Source organism: Rhipicephalus sanguineus, chromosome 10 (assembly GCF_013339695.2).
Source record: "Rhipicephalus sanguineus isolate Rsan-2018 chromosome 10, BIME_Rsan_1.4, whole genome shotgun sequence".
Classification (NCBI taxonomy): domain Eukaryota; kingdom Metazoa; phylum Arthropoda; class Arachnida; order Ixodida; family Ixodidae; genus Rhipicephalus; species Rhipicephalus sanguineus.
The window spans coordinates 65,367,519-65,381,274 of record NC_051185.1 but is presented as its reverse complement, the minus strand read 5'-3'; the positions used below and the strand labels follow the sequence as shown (position 1 = coordinate 65,381,274).

At 45.8% G+C, this 13,756-nt stretch overlaps 1 protein-coding gene and 5 non-coding genes across 6 annotated transcripts; 1 reads left to right on the top strand and 5 right to left on the bottom strand.

Moving 5' to 3' along the window:
• Window positions 1-1,505: 1,505 nt before the first annotated feature.
• On the bottom strand, window positions 1,506-1,577 carry Trnaq-cug (transfer RNA glutamine (anticodon CUG)). Its single transcript has one exon. It is a non-coding gene; the product is annotated as a tRNA-Gln (tRNA).
• A 6-nt stretch (window positions 1,578-1,583) lies between these two features.
• On the bottom strand, window positions 1,584-1,655 carry Trnae-uuc (transfer RNA glutamic acid (anticodon UUC)). Its single transcript has one exon. It is a non-coding gene; the product is annotated as a tRNA-Glu (tRNA).
• Window positions 1,656-2,366: 711 nt separating this feature from the next.
• Window positions 2,367-2,469, bottom strand: LOC119372829 (U6 spliceosomal RNA). Its single transcript, XR_005179719.1, has one exon. It is a non-coding gene; the product is annotated as a U6 spliceosomal RNA (small nuclear RNA).
• A 659-nt stretch (window positions 2,470-3,128) lies between these two features.
• LOC119372828 (U6 spliceosomal RNA) lies at window positions 3,129-3,231 on the bottom strand. The gene has a single exon (XR_005179718.1). It is a non-coding gene; the product is annotated as a U6 spliceosomal RNA (small nuclear RNA).
• An 811-nt stretch (window positions 3,232-4,042) lies between these two features.
• Window positions 4,043-4,145, bottom strand: LOC119372826 (U6 spliceosomal RNA). The gene has a single exon (XR_005179717.1). It is a non-coding gene; the product is annotated as a U6 spliceosomal RNA (small nuclear RNA).
• A 3,539-nt stretch (window positions 4,146-7,684) lies between these two features.
• On the top strand, window positions 7,685-13,617 carry LOC119372016 (NADH dehydrogenase [ubiquinone] flavoprotein 1, mitochondrial). Its single transcript, XM_037642450.2, has 3 exons — window positions 7,685-8,114; window positions 11,011-11,323; window positions 12,837-13,617. The coding sequence occupies exons 1-3, from the start codon at window positions 7,706-7,708 to the stop codon at window positions 13,549-13,551; spliced, it is 1,437 nt and encodes a 478-aa protein (XP_037498378.1). The 5' UTR covers window positions 7,685-7,705; the 3' UTR covers window positions 13,552-13,617.
• Window positions 13,618-13,756: the final 139 nt, after the last annotated feature.

The window sequence follows — 13,756 nt, the reverse complement described above, 5'->3', positions numbered from 1 at the left end:
AGTGTACATACTGGTCGTCTGCCAAATCGTGAAACAGTTTAGTACATATTTTTAATACTTTGTCCTTACCTGTTCATGTTTATTGTCAAAATGTATATATTCTGAATTGGGGTTGTTTTGATCATAGTGCTAGTGATTTTAAGCATTTACGTTTTAATGTCTTTTGACTGTTCATTTCAACCTTGTGTGCACGTATGTGTGCCGTTATTATCGGTTTTATTCATTTTTGTGACCGAAACACAATAAAATGCATCCTAAAGCCAGCAACGTCTCGAGCGTGCATTCAAATGTACCGCGCCTTGGCGCGTTAGTATAGTTCACGCTGCCGGGCCTCTTTACTGCACGGCAATAGTGCTTTACGAGGAAAATCGCGCTATCATCCGGCGTGGTTGACTTATAGGTAAGTGCGCTGTGAGCATGTTTCGCCTGTTTTTCTTCATGACCAGCTTAATGAGCAGTTTTTCTCGCATTTTTGCGGCCCGTTTAGGCCCGGCCTTTGGTTTCGTGCGGGTCGGCAATGGTGGCTTATAAAAGGCGCAACGCGGTACCTGTTGAACGTGTAGGTCCGGATCCCATGAGTTACCTCCCGGTAATGTTCAGTTGTCAGTAAATAGGAAACTATTGATTCATAACTCGATGGGAGAATTTGACCTCACACTTTTTGCATTTTTTTCGTATTTTTTTTTTCGAAGTTGTGAACATCAATATGACACGGCGCGCTTGTTTCAGCTTCCATATATTTGTGCTAGACTCCATTTTGTGACCATTTCCATCTTGCGCACGAATGAGGACGAAATGAATAACGACAGAACGGGCACTGACTTCCAACGTTTATTTCAACATCTGATATTTCGTATTATGATAAGTGCTTACCTGATGCGGAGGCATCAGGTAAGCACTGATCAGGTAAGGTGCACCGTGGGCATAAAACCATCAATTTTTATCAGTGTCGCGGTTTTCGCTTTTTAATGTAGTGTGCCAATCTTGCTGCCCCACATGGCAATTATGGCCTGGTGTTCCTTTCTTCATTCCTAGTAATCCTTGCTTTTCGAAATAAGCTTCAGTTGAGAGTCAACGCCTGTCTCGTGTGCGTCTTCAGTCCGTCGTCCTGCTCGTGAGCGCTGCACGATATTTATCTGAACACCAACCAACACGCTCAGCTTACAGAGGCATAAGTTACGTGGGCAGTGTGGTTGGAATGAACGTTGCACAAGTAAAAACATAAATTTGAAATTATGATTACGACAATGGCAGATTTATTTTTATCTTTCTTGACTTCCCCACCTAGCTGCCGCCCCTCACCTGAAGTATCAATGATGCGCACCGTAAAAAATGTTACACCAAAAAAAGAAAGCATGGTAATGTTTCACTCGTGTTCTCGCCAAAAGCAACGCCCCGCTAGCGACCCAGTCACACGAAGGCACGCAACATGGACGCAAATGGCATTAAAAGCTCCGTGAACGAAAATTGCAATAATTAGCCGGTTTCGAAAAAAAAAAAAAAGCAGGTCTCACCGAGATTTGAACTCGGATCGCTGGATTCAGAGTCCAGAGTGCTAACCATTACACCATGAGACCGAACTTTTCCGACGCCGGGAATCGAACCCGGGCCTTCTGGGTGAAAGCCAGATATCCTAGCCACTAGACCACGCCGGAGATGCTCTGCTCAGCGCTTAAACTTGAGGGCATTACACAGTCACACCACACTTAAGCCAGCGCCTGCTTAAGTGATACTACGGTCCCTGATACCATAGTCTGATACTAACGGGTACTTTTATTTATTTTTTTTAATCGTTTGCGAGTACTACAGTACCACGAAGTCAATGTTCGAAATTGTATGACAATCGGAAACTGCGTCTCATGCGAAGGAAGTTGCGAACGGCTGGGCTAGTCAACAGCTTTCCAGAGCAAGCTACGTCGGCTACGTGTTCTTTTGAGATGGCGTCGCCGTTTGAATATTCTGGAACATTTCCCAGAACGTTTGCGATATTCTAGTCACTACGTTATGTGTACGCTTGTCAGGTGGAGTTTGCGCAACCCAGCGTATGTCTAATGACAAACCGTTAACGATAAACCGTATTTAAAACGTCTAATGATAAACTGATACTACCGTGGGATCGATTACTGATACTGCTGCTAACTGCTGAAAGGACATCAGTAAACAGCATCGTGTTTTTGTCGTCCAGAGTCTGGTCGTACTTACGAAGGCACGAAAAAAAAAAAAAAGAAATACCGAAAAGGCATACCTACCGAAAAATGTATGGCACTTACGTGTTTTTAGAAAAATAAGTTAAGTAACGAAAAGCCTTTGCGCAAATAAACACTGTAACTGAAGCATTGATTTTATGTGCAAAAAAAAAAGTACAAAAAAATGTGGAACGCTTCACGATTTTGCGTGTCATCCTTGCGCAGGGGCCATGCTAATCTTCTCTGTATCGTTCCAATTTTAGTATATGTACTTTGGAAGTACACTGTATAACTATTCGTTCAATTATATATAGTCATGGATTCGACGGTACACACGACGCAGTCACGCCTCTTCAGTACTTCAAGATTTGACATCACAGCGGTTAGTAATCTACACATAGTGCAATTTTTTACAAGTATCGGGTTACTTAGCAAGGACTTTTTATATTACTGACTCTTTATTTGTTCGCATAGCGCTATTAAATAAAATAATCTCTCTTCAGAACAAGGCAAACGCATCCACTCAGTATCGCCCTCTGGTGGGTTATACGCACGTTAACAAATGAGGGCGCGTAAATTCAAAACAAGACTAACCTCGGTTAAATTCAAATTCAATAGCACTTGCGACTTGTACATTATACGAGTAACAGAAGCTACAGCTTATCAGGTAATTCAATGATAGAATATACTACTATTGTGAACGAATAAACTTTCAAGGCTGGTGACAAAAGCTGTTCAAAAGAGATGACAACAGGGCGAGTAGGAAGTTAATGTAAAAAATTTAGCGCGGCACCGACAGAAACGAACGAAAATTAAACGTGGGAAACCAGCCTTTTCTGAATCTCGAATACGATACTTTAAAAAAAAATAATGAAATGAATATCGCGTACTGCTGATGTAAGTTAAAGTGTGAGCAAACATGTTCCAGTCCTGAAATCACAAAAAAATGTGGAACGCTTCACGATTTTGCGTGTCATCCTTGCGCAGGGGCCATGCTAATCTTCTCTGTATCGTTCCAATTTTAGTATATGTACTTTGGAAGTACACCATGCTTCCTTTCGTTCGACTATATATAGTCAAGAATTTGACCGCAGCTAGGAAGCGGTGAAGCCTCTTCAATACTTAACGACTTTGAATTAGAGTGGCTAGTAATTTGTAGATTGGGCAATTGTGTACAAGTATTATGGTACTTAGCAAAGATCTATTATAATAATAACTGTTTATCTGAACGAGTAGACTTCCTACCTAAAATGATTTGTCTTCAGAACAAAACAAACGCGCATCTGCTCAGTCCCGCCCTCTCGTGGCTGATGTATGAGTTAACATAATCGGCGCGTATATTCAAAACAAGGGCTGACCCCCGTTGAATTCAAGTGCAAAAAGCATCGCCACCTACACTATGTACAAGATAAGGAAAGTTTACAGCTTTTAAGGTAACTCTATAATTGCATGTATGAATGATCGAACGCTTGCAGGTGAACACCGCAATTTTCTGTAAGCTGCGGGCACCGGGTTTGCCGTACAACTTCGCGGACTTCGCACACGGCGACGTTTCTATGATATTGTAAAAACACAAGTCGCTCGAAAGGCTGGTGATCGAATAGAACTTTAATGCGAATGAATAAGCTTTCTTAGGTTAGTGATAACAGCTGTTCAAAAGAGATCACAGCAAGGCGAGAAGGAACAGATTAATTGTAAACAAATTAGTGCAAGACCGAAAATGCGACGAAAAGATGTAAACGCCGCATAATCGATTCACAATAATAGTCTGTACACCCAGCTGCCTTTCGTCGAATGCGAAAGGTTAAAAAAAAGTACAGCGACGTGGCGTGCAAACGAGCTGCTGAGGTGACGAAAAAAATGTGGAACGCTTCACGATTTTGCGTGTCATCCTTGCGCAGGGGCCATGCTAATCTTCTCTGTATCGTTCCAATTTTAGTATATGTACTTTGGAAGTACACCCTACAAGCATTTGGTTCGGATATATATAGCCCTCACTTTAAGCTATACCACTGCTCCCCAGTGACGCAAATGTCATATAGCTAAATAATTTTGTACTCAAAGCAACTTTATACATATTATAGTACGTGAGGTTTAGGAATTATGTGCCCACAAAGTCCTGTTAATATATTTTTCGTATACATTAGATTACGATGTCAATGTTGCGTATTTTTGAAAACCAACTTTAGCAAACAGGAGCACATGTGGCGGCATCTAGTGGCTGTGACTATTATTATTATTAATTTTTTTTTTCACGTTAGCTTCAGACATCTCTGACGCAACTTTTCACCACTATTTGGTTCCGCACATCGATCTAAACATGGTGTTTGAAAATTTGACAACGTAAATGTCCTGTACGATCACTTTATATGCACAGTCAACTTGCTTCGACAGTGAAGCTTCGGAACGAGAGGTTCTTGATGGTCACGTGGCGGCTGACGTGAGGCAGCGAAATTTGAACTGTCAGTTTTTGAATTCTTTGTGGTCCATCATTTGCTCAGATTCCTTTTTGACGGTCTTCAACGCTTTCTTCCAGGCTTTGATCAATGCCTGGGGTGGGTCATCATCTGAACAGTCAAAATAAACAACAAATATTAAGGATACGCAGGGGAAGCAGGGCAAGCAGAGTTTATTTATTTAATGTGCAGCTATTACATCACTAAGTGCTGCGTGCATTGCAATTATTGAAAAATGAACGCACTCACCCGAAGATTCAATAGCCGGTTTGAAAACTAAGGCGTACAACAGAGCGATCAGACATACAATCACCATTATACACAGTATCCTTTTCAAGCAGAACCTGAAATAAAAAAATATATCGGCATGCATGCGTGTCTCCGATAAAAAGCAAAACCACTCACTCAGCCTCGTTGCAAATCATGTTGAACAAGCACATGGCCAGCTTCTACTGTGTGGTTAACATCCGATGATCATCCGATGAGCTCATGCAATGAATTGCCGTGCACGATATCTGTCAACGTCCTTATATGTGCGCGGGAAATCGCGTGCAGCCTTTATCTTTCTTGAAACGTTTCGTCAGTGGTAATTAGAGTTGCACTGAGGTGTAATTGTGGCTTTTCTACGATCAAAAGAAAGGCAAGGATAAATATTTGTGATGATCAGTGGACGCATCAAGTTATTCCGCACGCCGCACACTTTGATTTATAAATGACTTCTTGACTAGCTTTGCACCGGTGTAGACAGGGGGGGGGGGGGTGAAGCCCCCCCTTTCCCCACCCCCGGAATTTTAAAATTGGCAGAGACTGCTGCGCCGCGCGGCGCACGAGCCATGCCCACACAGAAACGGCTGCTGCGCCGCACGGATGTGACGTCATGCACTTTTCCGGTTCGGCGCTTCGTTTGAATAATAGTATATGGTTTGAATAGTCGGGAGTGTCTAACGTTACGTCTAGACGTAACAATAGAAGCTGTGAAAGTTACGTCCAGACGTAAAAATGAAAAATGTTAAAGTTACGTCCAGCGTGACTACAATACAAAACCGGCTTGTTAAACCCTCCGAACTGATCGGCAGCTGTGGCGTAGTTAGCTAGCGCAGCACATAAAGGACGGGTAAGGTCGCTGGTTCGAGCCCCTTCGCAGTTTGTTTTATTTACTTTTTTTTTTTGGTCGCGCTACTATTGTTTTTACATTTGCGCCTCCTCATCGGCCTCCCGTCAGCTTGACTTGCTGCTGGTGGTCCTGTCCACAGGCCCTTTGATGATGACCCTCGCAGAATTGGCTATATTTATTATGATAAAGTGTTTTGCGAATTAATGTTCTTAATCGGCGAGACGCAGGAGGACACGAAGAGTTCAAATGCAGCTGGCTGCATCAGTTTCTCCGGCACACGTGTCAGGAATGTTGATTTCCACGGTTTATCAAAGTTTTGATGACAAAAAGGCGGACTGCAACGTAGCCACGCCGAATATGCAACAGGAAACTTTTTTTATGTCGCTCAACATACCGTCACCACCTGACGAGGTAACCGGCAGGCCGCTTCAAAATACTGACGTGCCAAAGTAATGCTATAGGCGATTAGCACTTGATAAACGATACCCAAGGGCAAGTGCCAACTGCATTAGCCCATCTACCTACAAAACAGCTTCTCTGCCTTGCTGAATAACACGCACGGCCTGTGACAGCACGGGAGCATTTCCGTAGCAACGGATGAGAACGGCCGTACGTTTTCTCACTTAGCAAAACAGCCTGCAATGCAGTAGCTTTGGCCTTCGGAGATCACAGGCTTCGTAAGTACACTTCGCAGACGCAGTGGGGTTTCATGCATGTGCGTCCGGACATTCACACGCGAACTGTGCAAAAGCATTTATTTCATCGTCGACCTTGCCCTTCGCGACAAGCAAAACTCGGCGGCAAGGACACTTTCACCTTCCACAACAACACGCTTGGCATTGCAATCTAGAAAATGCAGTACGTCCAACAACAATAATACACACTTCACACTGAGAAACTTTATGGTGCACACACTCGGATGAAGCTACGGCGCGGTGGACGGCCGAGCTAGCTCCAACCTCCAGGATCAACTGGGCTTCCAGCAATCCCTTCAGGCAACGACGACACAGGGTCTTCGGTCCTCCTTGGGGGCGGCCTAGGCCCAGGCCACGAATTTGCCGGAGTTTTCAATAAGGTTGTTACCACCACCACACATCGCAGCTACCATCTCTGCCACTACCTTTCGCAGCCGCAGCGCCCATGGCGCCCCCTGTATTTAAAATGCTTGTGATATGTGCTTAATTAACAAATATAGGCTAACTGACTCCTGAAACACCTGTTTAGTAATATTTTTGTAAATTTAACGTACTATACAATAATAGTTTATACATTCAAATAGCTTTAAGTAATAATTTTTAAAGTGACGTCACTTCCGTGCGGCGCAGGAGCCACTTCTGTGTGGGGCTGGCTGCTGCGCCGCGCGGCGCAGGAGACGCTGCCTTTAAAATTTTGCATGTGTATATATACACGCACAAATGAAAACGCACGCACGATACATAAAATATATGGTTTAATCCCCCGAAAAATATTTCTGGCTACACCCCTGTGGCTTTCATAGTTTTTTTTCATTCGAAGGTGCGAGATTGTAGCCCAGTGGTGCGATCTTGTACGCGTTACAAAATAAACACGGAGGCGTGGCAGTACATCCAGCCGCACGTGACCGCACGCGAATGGCCCATTTGAACCGCGACAGACGTCACGGCTCTGCATTGACCAATCGCGTGCGGTCACGTGCGGCTGGTTGTCATACCACGCCTCCGTGTTTATTTTGTAACGCGTACAAGATCGCACCACAGAATACGTTCAGTGCCCGCAAGGCTCTTTGCAGCCGAAGTTATTTGACAAAGCGCTCGTAAATGTGAGGGTATGCGCGACACCACCGAAACCGAAACTACCAAGAAGGTTTGAGACGTCGACGGAGAGTTGTCCGCATAAGAAACTCTATGGTCCGCATCGCGGAGCAGTCGCCGGACGTTATTTTCACGGTCAGGGGGGTTTCTAAGGAGAAAATGGCGACCAGCTGGCCTGTTTCGGTGCGACTCCAGACCCTGATTCGGGTCGGGGGCCGCGGCCCGCTGTCTGCCTCTTGCCGTTACAATGCCGCGGCGGCGGGCGCACCGCCGGCGACCCCTCCTCCGCAGACGAAGACGAAATTCGGCCCGCTGAAGGACGAGGACCGCATCTTCCAGAACCTGTACGGTCGCCACGACTGGCGTTTGAAGGGCGCCATGAGCCGCGGGGACTGGTACAAGACCAAGGAGATCGTGCTCAAGGGACCCGACTGGATCATCGACGAGATCAAGAAGAGCGGTCTACGGGGCCGGGGAGGCGCCGGATTCCCATCGGGTTTAAAGTGGAGTTTCATGAACAAGCCCTCGGACGGCAGGCCAAAGTACCTGGTAGTCAACGCCGATGAAGGTGAACTGACCCCTTTTTTGTTTGTTTGGTTGCGTGTTTCGGAAATGACTGGTTATTGTCGATAACCGGCGCGTCCCGAAGGCGGCCAGTGATCGTTGCACCGGTTGTCACAGCGTATGTTAACGCGTTCGCTCACATGAGGCACGGTATCCGAAACAAGAAGGTCTCGTAACGTTTACAAGCTGGGACAGAAAAATGCCACAGGTCAACGTTTATGCGGCTGTGCTTAACGTCGTCCATGTCTATTCAACGCCGGGTTTTATTCGACTGCTCAACTGCAAGAAAGTATGCTTTGTAACCTTACGGTGTGAGCTAACACTCAAACGGTACTCGGGACTTGCCATTTGAACCACGTTTGTGAACCTGCTGAACATCCCCCGTCTCAGCCGCTGGAAAATCTTTTAGAGTTAGCGCATATAACGCCTTTTGCTGACTACGGTGCGTACTTGCAAGGAAGGAGAAAAAGAAATGAAGCAAAATATCCGTACGAACTTTGGCTGTGCGCTTCGCAGACATCACGGGCTTGTCACAGCAAGCTCTTGGCGTTCTTCCAGTTTGCGAAAGTAGAACCATCCGACTGCGTCGATCCCGGCTCCTTTAGCTGCTGTTCACAAAGTCTATAATTGTTTCAAAATAAGTGTTTAGCGCACGAACAAGGCTAAAGCGGTGCATTCCAGTGTTGAAGCAAAGTTCGCAGAATATCGATTTTTAGCGGTCGATCGTAACTGCGCAGTTGAACGGGCGTCGCGAACCACGAGTAAACAGTACCTCATTTCCTGTGTTTTGATATTTCTCGGCGTGTGTGTAGGGTGGTACCCTCTTGTTCGACTAGGATCTCGAGTTTATAGAACTTTTTGTGTATCTCCGGCTATGGTAATAATCAGTGAAAGCCAGGCATATAACACTCATATATGAAAAGCGACAGTGGTACATTGCGACCAATAGCATTGTTAAGATTTTCTGAAGTAATTGTGATTGACTTCCTTTTACTCAGGTAAACTCGACTAGTCTAACATATTAAGCAAACATAACATTTCTATTTAAATGTGTTTAAGTGTGAAAGCATCGTGCTTTTCCAATCTCTAGGGATAATTCAAGATTGTGCGTTTACCATAGTTCTTCATATCACTTTTTCTTCTTTTTCTTCATTTTAACCTATTTCAAGACATGGCAATCGTAGCCGATGATGGCACAGTGATGCCATAATGTGCCAATGATGGTGCATTATTTTTGCTGGTATCGTTCAGAACTCAAGTACACTACTGCTCATTCAAACTTAAAAGCCTCTAGCTTTAAATGGCTTTGACATATTGCAAATTCATCATGTTCAATAAAATAATCCATTACAAATACAGCCTCTACTTTAGTGTCTCTTAGGGTTAGGGATAGGTGTGTTGCAAGCAGGAAATCTTCCAAGGTTCCAGTCTTTTGAGGTTATTTGAGAAAAATGAGTCAGCATAAATTTTGGAGGGACATGGATCAGTGTGCAATGACACGTACTATGACTAATGGAGCAACTCTTCCTTGTGTAACTGGTTGAAGTAAAATATATTGTGAGCTGGTAAAAACGAGAACACTTTCAGCACAGAACAAGGTCTTCAAAGTAAACTTGATCAGTACCGTTAAAGGGAAACTAAAGTAAAACACTGAATCAGTTTAGGCTGATAAATTATCCTTTGAAAACACAATTGTCGTTAATTTGGCCATCGTAGGGTCATCATGAATGGAGAAAATTTGAATTTTGCACTGAAACTTGAAAGCCTGAATGTCAGTGTGACATCATGGATTTTAATGTCATATTTTTTTTTCACATTTTGGTGACATTAGCTCCAGAAAGTTTCCTGAAACTTGTACCTAACTTCCTTAGAATGCAATGCAAATAATTTTTAATGCTAATAGTTTTGCGTAGGCTCGGCAAGACGCTGTAAGAATCTGTGACTACACGGTGAGTTGTTGCGGGAACCTGAAAATGACATTGCCACCTGCACTTCCTTTTCTTCATGTTTCCAGGCTTACGAAGCATCTTCTTGTAGGAAGAGTGACATTTTTGGTATTGCAAAAGGGTAATTTAGTAAACGAAAGGAGTCATTTCGTCTCTTCAGTTCCCCTTTAAAAGGGTTGCTGTTTGGGCGAGTTGGTGTTGCATAACTTCAGCATGAATTAGCAGGGCACCGAAAAACTAGAAGAAGAAACATGACACACGTGAAAAGAAAAGAGGGCACTAAATTTTCCAATTGTTTGTCATGATTTCCACTCTGGCTCTTTTATACATACTGCAGGCACCAAGGAACACAACTCAACCTACTTACTCGTGCTGTTAAACCAAGATAAATCGCCTCCTTTCTTGTTCATGTCACTAGTTCGCTATGGACCGACTAGCGTGCAAGGAAGTCCTACTGCAACAAATATTGATGGCAAACTTGTGCACACACACGTGTCCCAATTCTCCTATTGCTTCAGTCTCTTCTCATTTCCCGTGCAAGCAACCTGTCGTGGTGGCCTAGTTGTTGCAGTGCTCGACTGCTGACCCGAAGGTCACGGGATCGAATCCCGACCAAGGCAGCCGCATTTTGATGGAGGAAGAATGCTAGAGACCTGTGTGCTTAGATTTATGTGTACGTTAAGGAACCTCGGGTGGCTGAAATTTCCGGAGCCCTCCACTATGGTGTCTCTCATAATCATATTGCGGTTTTGGGATGTAGAACCCCAACAGTTTATTATTATTATTTCCGTGTGAGCCGATTACGATAATGAGTTTTGAGTAGCTGGTCGAAGTAAAACCTTTTATGAAAACGAGTACAGTGGAGAAGGCTTGTGGCGCAGAGCGAGGTCTTCACTCGATTCATGCCGTCCCTGTGCAATAACGTGTTTTCTCTCGTGCCTTGTCAAAATGCAGGTGAGCCGGGGACGTGCAAGGACAGGGAGATCATGCGGCACGACCCGCACACACTCGTGGAAGGCTGCCTCATCGCCGGCCGTGCCATGGGCGCCTGCGCCGCCTACATCTACATCCGCGGCGAGTTCTACAACGAGGCGTCCAACCTGCAGATTGCCATCCGGGAGGCGTACCAGGCCGGCCTGATTGGCAAGAACGCTTGTGGCTCTGGCTACGACTTTGACGTGTTCGTGCACCGCGGTGCGGGAGCATACATCTGTGGGGAGGAGACGGCACTAATCGAGTCTATTGAAGGCAAGCAGGGCAAACCGAGGTAGGTGAACACATCTTTGCTGAAACACTTGTTAAGGCAAGCATTCTTTCTTTTTTGTACTGGGTAAACTGGGCCGGTCTCTGTGCTCGGGAGAAACGCCACATTCCAGTTCTAAAGGAAAGGCTTCTTTCTTTGCCTTGGGCCTAGTGTTCGAAGGCTCCTGTTGAGTAAACCATGCTGATTCTGGAAAGAGTGCAGTCAGAACTGTTCCCAACTCCCTAGACACCATAACGAACATTATACACCCTATCGCCATGACGCTTTTTTGCCACAGAGTTGGCCCACCGAGACACCACATTGAATTCTACTCTGTGCATGCTCTGGTGTGCCAATCCTAAGAGACTTCAGTTATGGCGTGGCCTCTTGCACCCCTTCCTCGGGCACCCCCCTCCCCCCCCCCCTGTTTTTCCGGACTTGTTTAGGGAGAGTGTGCAGTAGACTCTCGTTAAACAGTATCTGAAGGAACCACTAAAATATGCTGTGCTTAACAGGAGTTCCATTTACTGAGACGTGAGCAGCGGGCTAGGATTAAGGCACGAAACCAATCATATTAGGGGCAGTTGTTCCATTTAAGCAGCGACTCGTTTTTAAGAGATTTCCGTTTACTGAGAGTCTACCGTATGTTGCTAAAATTTACCATGTGTAATGACCATACATAAGGAATGAGCATCCTTAAACTTCCAAATAAAAAGTGAACAATTTCCGTCAGAAGGGGAAAGTCAAACCAGACTGTGTGAACTCTCCTCAGCTCCCTTCTCCCTCAGGCAATGCAGTCTCCACATGTCCCCTACCTACTCCACCCCGCCCCCTACATGAAGGTAAAGCCACGCCTGTGCCATGCCTTATAATTATATCGTTATTTTGGAATCCCGCAATTCTGTGTATGTGGTAGTTTCTGTTTGTTTCGCTGGTTGTCTGATTGGAGAGCTTCTGAGTGTTGAGTATGCTTGGATATGGTAACTGGAGGCAGGGGGTGGAGCTTCTTGTTAACATGAAAAGGGTTAGTTGTCACTTGCATTGCAATTCATGTTTGCTGCTTGCCACAGAGCTATGCTGGAAGATGTGAAAACATATTCTTTTTGCAGTCGCTATGCACTATACAATAGGAACACTATGCACTATACAATAGGATCGGTCATACGCAGTTGTGTTTCATCAGTGAACCCTTGACTGGAAGCACAGCACAAGGATCTGCTAATTTTGCCTTTGGTGTTCACAAGCACATCATGGTCTTTAAACAGTGAATGTGCTCGCAACATATTGACCTTAGCATTGAAGTAGGCAGGTATTGCCTTTTGCAAAAGCACCAATTTGATGTCATGTTTTCAGTTTTGGTAAAAGTCAGTTTTGTGTTGTGTTAAATAAAGGTCACAGTGGTTTACTTGATTGACTAAGGGACCCATAACGAACTGGTGTCGTGGAGGTGTAATTTGCGAATGTGAGTTGAAATAATTTTTCACTTTAGCGTCACTTTAAAGAGCCTTCCCTATGTTTTTGTGCGCTCATGACACAGACTGAAGCCGCCATTCCCGGCTGACGTGGGCGTGTTCGGCTGCCCCACGACCGTGACCAACGTTGAGACGGTGGCCGTGTCGCCGACCATCTGCCGGCGGGGTGGCGAGTGGTTTGCCTCCTTCGGCCGCACGCGGAACAGCGGCACCAAGCTGTTCAACATCTCGGGGCACGTGAACACTCCGTGCACCGTTGAGGAGGAGATGTCGATCCCGCTGAAGGAACTGATCGAGCGGCACGCGGGTGGTGTCATCGGCGGCTGGGACAACCTTCTTGGCATCATCCCGGGCGGCTCGTCGACGCCGGTCATCCCGAAGAGCGTCTGTGACGACGTGCTCATGGACTTCGACGCACTAGTCGCCGCGCAGACGGGTCTCGGCACCGCGGCCGTGATCGTGATGAACCGACAGACGGACATCATTCGCGCCATCGCGCGCCTCATCGAGTTCTACAAGCACGAGAGCTGCGGCCAGTGCACACCGTGCCGCGAGGGGGTCACCTGGCTCAACAAGATCATGCCGCGGTTCGTAAGCGGCGACGCCCGCGTCGAGGAGATCGACATGATCTACGAGCTCAGCAAGCAGATTGAGGGTCACACCATCTGCGCCCTGGGAGACGGCGCAGCCTGGCCTGTGCAGGGCCTCATCAGGCATTTCAGGCCAGTCATCGAGGAGCGAATCCAACAGTTCAAGGGCAAGTCGCGTGCTACGTCGTAGCGCTGATGCCGTTGTGCCGGCCGGCTTTTCCTCTGTAGTTGTTGAAATAAATTAAGGTATAAGTGATTCACGTGAACATTGTCAGTTTCCTTTGGCATCACCGTGTCGACGTTGGCTCTCAAATTTAGGTAAGCTCGCTAAGCTTCGCTTATGTCTCTTATCATTTGCACATTTTCTTTCCGGCGAAAACAGAGTGACCATACCT